Source organism: Amborella trichopoda, chromosome 3 (assembly GCF_054954075.1).
Source record: "Amborella trichopoda isolate Santa Cruz 75 chromosome 3, AtrichopodaSantaCruz75HAP2 v2.0, whole genome shotgun sequence".
NCBI lineage: Eukaryota > Viridiplantae > Streptophyta > Magnoliopsida > Amborellales > Amborellaceae > Amborella > Amborella trichopoda.
In genome coordinates, this window is record NC_142338.1 from 5,690,898 (window position 1) to 5,699,313 (window position 8,416).

The window sequence follows — 8,416 nt, forward strand, 5'->3', positions numbered from 1 at the left end:
TTTCATTGACCTCTTCATTCTTCACCGAGACCCTCTGACCATCACTCTTAATGCATTTAATCTAATCTAGATCCCTACACTTTTTCTCTCTCATTTTGCTATTTTGAAGACATCTTTTTCATCTTTGCTTGTTCTCAATTTATTGTATAGATTATCATATGCATTAAGTTTAGCATGACTTACTGTTTGTTTAGCGTAGTGTTTCAAAAAGCGCTAGGCGGCCTAGGGGGCCCAAGCCACCCAACACCTAGGTGGCCCAGTTGAAACAAAAAAAACTCTATAGTCTTTAATAGTATATATATTGCATAAAATATAAGAATTAAGTATTTAGGGCACATCAAAATTCAAAAGTATACTACACATTAGCACACACTCCATAAGCATAACCATAAGTAGGTCCAGATCCAATTAAAACTTAAAATTTAGCAACCAAATTACCAAACCAAAGTTACTAAATACCAAACCAGTGGAGCTACAAATCCACTATCCATAATACTCAACCAAGATGAAGAAAACAAAAATGAAAGTAATACTTAAAGACTCTAAAGAATCTTCAATCAATATTCAAAGTTTAATCATCATTCATCATTCATCATAAAAAAAAGTAGGGCCAACTGCATTTGCATCAGAGTCGTCACCCTCCTCGACATATTGGTCGTCCTCCTCTGTCTCTTCTATATCTGCCTCTTCTTCCTTCTCTTCCTCTACCCTTGTCCTCTGTGTAGAAGATCTAGGGGCCCTAGGAGGGTCGGCTTATGTCCCTGAAGCATCTATGACCATGTCCCATGTCAATCCTTCATGTCCCTTGACCTCATCATCATCAACCAACCACTCCAAAGTATTGTCCGTATTTTTTGATCTGAGGGGGTCTCTCTTATCTCTCTTAGCAAACTTGTCCTTCAAGAATCGATTATGCTTAACATAGACTAGGTCATTGTCATTGAGCCTCTTTGATTCAAACATGTTATTTTTCTTTGTATGAATCTAACAAAATCAAATGAAACTAATTAATATAAATATTAAATAATTAAAATTATTAAATATATAATAGTAATACTATAAAACAATCAAAACTAATAACTAATTAACTACTAAATTACTAATACAATTATATAAATTACCCTCACCCCTTCAAAAGTACTCCAATCGCGCTCACAACCGGATAAGGAAGTAGTTAGGTTTAAGATCCGAATAGCCAACTTTTGTAAATTTGGAGAACTACACCCATGTTGGCTCCACCAATTGGTTGCAAAGATATATAATAAAATCATAAATAAATAATAGAATTATAAAAATGAAACTTGACTTGAACTTAAGAATATTATTACTTCCTGGATCAATTTTGGTCATTTGCCTCATCGCCATTGGACTCCCAAAAGACTATCAATGAGCACGTGTAATTTATCAGCTCATCAGCACATATAATATCCTGGATATCCAGATCAAGGAGTAGCACATCTACATACTTATTAAATCCAGTCATAATTGTGTCATTTGTGTGTGTATCCTTGTCATCATAAAAAAATTGGGTTCAAATAATAACCAGCTGCATGCAATGACCGATGTAGGTGCCTATCCCACTTTTCATCAATAATCTCCCAAACAGGTTTATAGCGGTTCTCATCATCATCAAAATTTTAGGCTATCTCTCTCTTGCATTTCTCCATAGCCTCATATATGTAGCACATAGAAGCCTTAGTCACTATCAACCATTCGAAGGACTTTGACAAGTGGAAAAAATACCTTAAGTGCACCCTTCACCCCTCGCCAAAAAGCCTTAGAAAGAATAATATCTCTCACCTTCTTTCCAACCTAATCCTTGGACCACTTGCATGCTCTCCAGTCATATGAGGTAAACATCTGCCTCAACTGCACTCTCCTCGGATGTATGTTATTGAGGCATAAGTACCAGATCGCAAATCTCGTGACCCCAGGCCTCACAATCTCTTTCTTCTATGTAAATATACACATCATGCTGAGGGTGAGAGGGTGGCTATAAATGAAATTCATAACAAACTTTGCCTTCTTCACTACACCTGATATCTCAGTTAAATCGCCAAGAGCCTCAAGCATGAGGTCTATACAATGTGTTGCACATGGTGTCCAAAAGATTTCAAGATAAGCTATGCGCAACAAATTAGTAGTAGCAACATTAGGAGTAGTATTGTCTTTGACAACCTGTACAACAAGATGCTCCCCAACCTCCTTGATTCCCTTCTCTATAACTGGGTATATGTAATGGGCATTTGAATAGGGTAAAATCATAGATATAATCAGATGTATCAATAGACCTCAAAAAACAGTCCCTAAAGGACAATTCACAAGCAAATTCATAATTGAAACTCCATACAGAGCTCATGCATCTTTCTTAACTTCTACAGCATCTTTCGTGACACTCACCGCTTTTTTCAAAAGAGGCTCTAAAAGCTCATATGGGGTTGGGGGGTTTCATCCCAGGCCCAAATTGGCTAATTGCCTCTACCAAGGCAAAGAAGCTGCTTAGGCGAGCGGTATTGAAAGGAATGCTCGCCTCATAAAACCATATAGCAATAAAAAAAACAGCTCTATCTCTCTCTTCCTTCTTCATTCTATTTTCAATAGTGGTTTGCTTCTTTATTTTCTCTCCTGAAACCTCAAGGTGGGCAAAAAACTATCCATAAGGACTCTAATCTGAGGCTTCTTACTCCCAGAACCAGAAGCAATTACAACTCCCTTTCTATTTCCCCTAATAATGGATTGTTCTACCTCTTGACATCCCTCCCCATCCTCGTCACTATCATCATCATGATAATTGACCCGAACCCCAGACCTAATCTCTGCTATGGAGGCAAGTTTCTCATCTTTTCCATTTTTGCTACACTCAAAAAATTGGTAATTTTATCTTTAACAGCATCAGGAGTCTTTTTACATGGGGCAACATCCCCTTGGATACCGGCAAGATGTTTGTTGAACCGGTTTATACCCCTTTTTGTATCATTCTCACAAAACTTGCATCTTATGCAATTTTTGTCATTAGGATCTAGAATGTCGCCATATTTCCAACCGAGATCACCACTTCTGTTAGATTCCGAAGAAGACATATCAAAATAATACAATTTATACAAGCAATAAAAAAAATCACTTACTTTGATTGCTCAATCTCCAAACTTCCAACTCAAAGATGTTTCTAAAGACTCAAAATATTCTAATCTCTCCAATAGATTTATGAAACATCACAAATTAAATCTAATATCAATTGGTGATGTTTGATCAATTTCTCATAACTTTGAGAAACCCTTCGATCCTAAAGAAATTACCAAAAACTAGTTTTTTGGGTGTTTCTTTCTCTAAAATGGGCTCTAATGAGTTTTAGATTTCAAATGAACCTAAAACCCACTTTCTTGGCCCCTTAGTATAAAAACAAAAAGACACAAAATGCCCCTACCGAGTGGCTTTTCCGCCTCTGGGCAGGGCGCAGTCCCAAGTCTGGGCATTGGGTCGCCGCCTAAGCGGTTTCTTGGGCGCCCAGGGTTTTCCGCCTTGTCTTCGCGCCTAGGCCTCGACGATCGCCCAGGCACTGGGCGGTCCACTTTTTGAAACACCAGTTTAGCGTTTTCCTTGGCATTTTATATTATTCTAAGTTTTGATCATTTCTATTATATTGCCAAGTTTTATAATATGATCGAAGTAACTGTCCAATAAACAAAGTTATAATATCAAATTCCACTGGAACTCATAGACTGGCCAAAATCCAGTTTTCTTGAACTCCCCTGAGTCTCTTTTTATTAATTAGTAATAATGTCCCCTTTGGTCTAAGTCCAAGATTTCCCGTAGTCAAAGACAAAACTACATAATATATCAATAGATTCTAATTGAACAATGCAACATGTATAAACCAAATTTTTCGATCATACAATTAGAAACAACATATAGTGGTATCAAATAGCTTTTCATTCAAAAGAAGTATTATGAACTTATAAAGAAATCTGCAATTAGATCTCATGAATGCTGTAATACAAACCACTTCGAGTGTAAAAGCAAAAAAGTAAACAAAGTTTTTTCATGAATAATTAAAATAGACTCTAGGGATAGTGGCAGAATTCGAGCCTAGAAAACTTTACCTGCACAATTCAATGAGTTCCACCATTCAAGACCAGCGTTTATTGTGACACATGATAAGAGGGTGATAATGCAGTAAGGTTCATATGGAAACATAATTTGCATATAAGTATGTCTTTCCACTCTTCTCCCACATGGAGGCATAGAAAAGGAACACAAAGTTACAATCAAAAGGCAAGGCATCTTCCATTTCTGAAAAATTCAACTCTTCAAAATAAAAATGCAGCATACAAGCCTCATTTTTGGTCCAAAATTTCCATTTACAATGCTTCACAACAACATATTAAGAGGCACATCAGAACTCGGCATTTTCTCAAACCCAGTTATTTCAGTAAAGAATCAAGTGCTATCTCCTTTCCGGTATTGAGCTCCTTCATTCTCACCCTCAGAAAATCAAGAGGGAAATTATAAAAACCCAAATTATTTCATAATCAAAACTCTCATAAAACCTACATTTCCAAAATCCAAAACCCAGCCTAATCAGGAATCTAGCAATATATCCTACTGGTAATTGAGTCCCTCTTTTCCCTACAAGAGAAAAACCAATAAAAATGACCTAAATCTCTAATAAAAACCACAACTTTTGTCCTAACTAAAACCCTTGTAAAACTCCTATCCCAAAATCTAAAACCCAACCTGCTCAGTACCAAAAGCCATAAGTTTTCATAACAAAAAACCACTGCAAAACCCACATCTCTAAAATCTAAACCCCAACCCAAAAATCATGCAAAATCCTATTATACCAATCTCTTGCCTCTCCCACTCTCCAAAGGAAAAAAAGACAAGAAAAAAGAAAAAAAAGAAAAGAAAAGAAAACAGAGACCAAAACAAAGAAACCTAATTCCGGTGCAATTTCAGTGTAGGAACACGCTTTCAATTCTACGGTCATAAGAACATGATTGACCATTAATGTGACCAAGCAGTGACCAGTAATGCAATTGAGACACCAGCAACACAAAGAATTGCAGTGGCATGGGTCCTCCTAAACAAAAGATCCAAGCTTTTGGCAACCTGAAGGGCTAGGGTGAGGATTTGTAACCGACCTTGTTCCTCCATCTTGTTAAAGAAAACCACGGGCTTTAGGGTTCTTCTTAGTAAAAAAGCAAACGAGAAAGGGAAAGCAAAAGCTGCTATGCTCTGGATTGAGACCTCTGTAACAGGAGAAGCCTTGGTGATCCATGCTATCCAAGCCCCACAAGTTAATTGCATAAGACCTAGAAGAGCCATGGCCCTACTGAGATCATACATACTCTTTCTCATTCTCCCTAAAACTTCTCTGGTTTCATTTGCAAGAGCAGAGAGGTCCCGCTGGACAGTTGGGCCCTCGATTTCCTGGTGTTTTAAAGTTTCAGCGGAATAAGACTTTTCAAATTGAGGTTTCTCAGTTGAGTCGCTCTGTGAATCGTTAGGATTAGAACAAGGAGATGAAAGGTTGCCGACCTGATTAGGATTAGGGGAAGAATTAGCAGAATGGGAGTAAGATCTAGTGGAGCTGGTATAGAGAACACGGTTTTCAGGCAATTCCAGAAATCGGGTCAGTGAAATGGAATAGGTTGCTGAAACCAAAGAAGCTCCATTACTGGAACCAGAATAGAAATTAGGGTTTGAGCTCCTTTTCAGTGATAGGACAAGAGAATGGGGATCAGTTGAAGAACCCAGAGAACTTCCATTCTGGTTAGGGCTAATAACTGAAGGAATAGAACAGGATTTGACGAAGCTAGAAAGAGAACAACGGTTTGAAATTTTCTCTGGTGAAGAGAGAGAAGCGCATATGTTTGTGAAAAACTCAGGGCTAGGGTTCAAGGGTTTTACAGATGGTGATGAGACAGAAAAGCCTTTAGAGTGAGAAAAAGAAGAGGTTGAGATGCAATTAGGGTTAAAAGAGAAAGAGGATGGGTGGAGACGAGAGGCCACCCTTTGGCGCAGAAAGGAAGCCATGACTGTAACACTAGAGCTCTGAAGGTTTCCCCTCTACACGAAATACGATGAAAATGGCGGAAACGCCCACGGATTTTGAAATTTGCAAGATAGGCTCAGCCGCCCCATCTGGTAATTCGACACTGTGGGCAGGGGCAGCTGCTTTCGAAAAGATTTCATGGGAGTAAAGTAGCGCAAAAAAAATCGCCCAGTCAATATAATTTCTTTTTTAGATGAAGGGTCAATATAAATTCTTAAATTTCTGGAAATTTGCAAGACGGATTCACCGATCTTGGATGAAAATTTTATGTTATGTTTCGCTGGTAGTTCATGAAAAGCTTCAATTGATCTCGATGGGGAGTGATTTTTCGAATTTCAATGGGTGTTTCAAGCATGAATTGATCTCGATGGGGATTGATTCTTCGAATTTCAATGGGTGTTTCAAGATCTTCGAGGGCTTACCTTTCATCAAAACCTAGTAATGTGAATTTTTGTTTTGTATTTTTATTTGACAGTTTTTTTGTTGTAAAATTTGCTATTTGTATCATTTCTCCTACTATTTTGCATCAAACTTCTTCAAATTCATTTCTAAGCAATCGTAGACAACCTATCTACGATCAATGTGATTTCTAATTTCCTACTATTCTAATTTCACATAAAAAATTACCCCACAGATTGAGTCCAAAATTATGCTCAGTTTTAGAGCTTTTGGAGTTTCTAAAAAAAAAAACTTTTTCACGAGTAATTAAATAACGGATTATCAGATAAATTTGTTAAATAAATAAAATTTAGATTTTTTAAATTTTATTTAATTTTTTAAAATTTATTTTTAGCTGTTTACTATTTATTTTAAAATTTATTTTTAGTTATTTATCATTTTTAAAATTTATTTTTATCATAGCAATTCGTTTGACCATTGATTTGTCGTTTACTACAATGTCGATTTATGTTAGATAAATATTTATAGTTAATTCCTTAAGTTTTAAGTTTATCTATTGTTATTTGATTTTCATGTGGGGCTTAAATGATATATACTTTTGAAATTAGAAACTGAACTAGCTCATGAAATCTATTTCTAAGTCTTTCGGCAGAAATTTTTGAAGTAAATTCTATATTTTGTGATTTAAATATGTAAAAATTGTTTAATCTTGAGTTCTTGATTATCATTAACCATTCTAATATTATTTTAGTGGGATTGTATACAATGAGATCATTTACATTTGATACAAGGTGGTCACAATTACTTACAACCTTCTTATGTGAAATTTGATAACTTGGATATGTTACAAAGTTCGAGAATTTTTTTTTTGAAGTTTGAGCTTGGTCAATAGAATTTCACATCCAATGGTCAAGATTAATGTGACCACCTTGTACCAAAGGTAAATGGCCCAATTCTATACTTTCTTTTTAATTATCCATGCATTTGGTTGCATGTTTTGTTTCATTATAGCAGATATTAGATTTTTGTTGATTGTAATACCATGGTACTCAATGCATTTTGAAGATTGTAAATGCCACAAATTATAGTTTTTGTGAATTTTTATCTCCAATGAACCAATAATTCAAAGTTCTTGGATTCTTTTGATATGTAAACTCAATGCTTATGTTATTCTAAGCTCAATGTTGTGAAATACATTTTTTTTCTTGATTCTAGGTTTGGTTGATGCAAACCCTTTTTAGCTATAATGTTGCTTAAATAAATAAGTTTTACTAGTAGGAACTAACTCATGCTTATCCGATCTATTTTCCAATAAGAAGCATTTTGCATAAACAACAAAGATAATTTCATGAACTACCTCCTAAACATTCTCAAGATACATAGTTATGAAATTTCATGTTGAATTGCCAGATTCATTTTTTACTATTTGTATCTTAAAATAATTGAACCATCTCACAATCTAAAGAAGTCCATGCATGGCTACATGAGGTCATATATGATCTCAACAAAAAAATAAAATTGTTTGTAATTACTGCCAAAATGTGATAAGAAATAAGGTATATATGTTCAAGCATTATTTGACAGGGATTATGGGAGAGGTCATTGTGTACTCTAATGTCTCTAGCAATGTAAGAAAGCATGTTACAATAATTCTCAAGGGTAAAAAAGTCACCAAGCAAATGATAGATGAGGAGATAGCCGACTTATATACACTGAATATTGAGATGTTCTTTTCCTATATGAACCATTGTTAACTATTAAATTTGTGTTATAGAAAAAGAATAGAAAATCATAATGGATGAAATATATAATCATACATGGACTACAATAAAACATACAATTCGAAAAATACGATCTAAAACTAAAATGAAAGACGTTATTATTCTTCATCTTAGTCACATTGCCTCTACTCATTGAATTGGGGAGACAACTCATTGATTTGATCTAGGAACAAATCATCCA

General features: G+C 35.4%; 1 protein-coding gene across 1 annotated transcript; it reads right to left on the reverse strand.

The window, feature by feature from the left end:
• Positions 1 to 4,185: 4,185 nt before the first annotated feature.
• On the reverse strand, positions 4,186 to 6,524 carry LOC18439946 (uncharacterized). Its single transcript, XM_006850101.4, has one exon. It carries the CDS (start codon positions 6,034 to 6,036, stop codon positions 5,005 to 5,007), a length of 1,032 nt encoding a protein of 343 aa, XP_006850164.1. The 5' UTR covers positions 6,037 to 6,524; the 3' UTR covers positions 4,186 to 5,004.
• Between the last annotated feature and the right edge of the window lie 1,892 nt (positions 6,525 to 8,416).

What these genes read in the sequence shown, in the direction of transcription:
- LOC18439946 (XM_006850101.4), bottom strand. Translation starts at nt 6,036, where the DNA reads ATGGCTTCCTTTCTGCGCCAAAGGGTGGCCTCTCGTCTCCACCCATCC.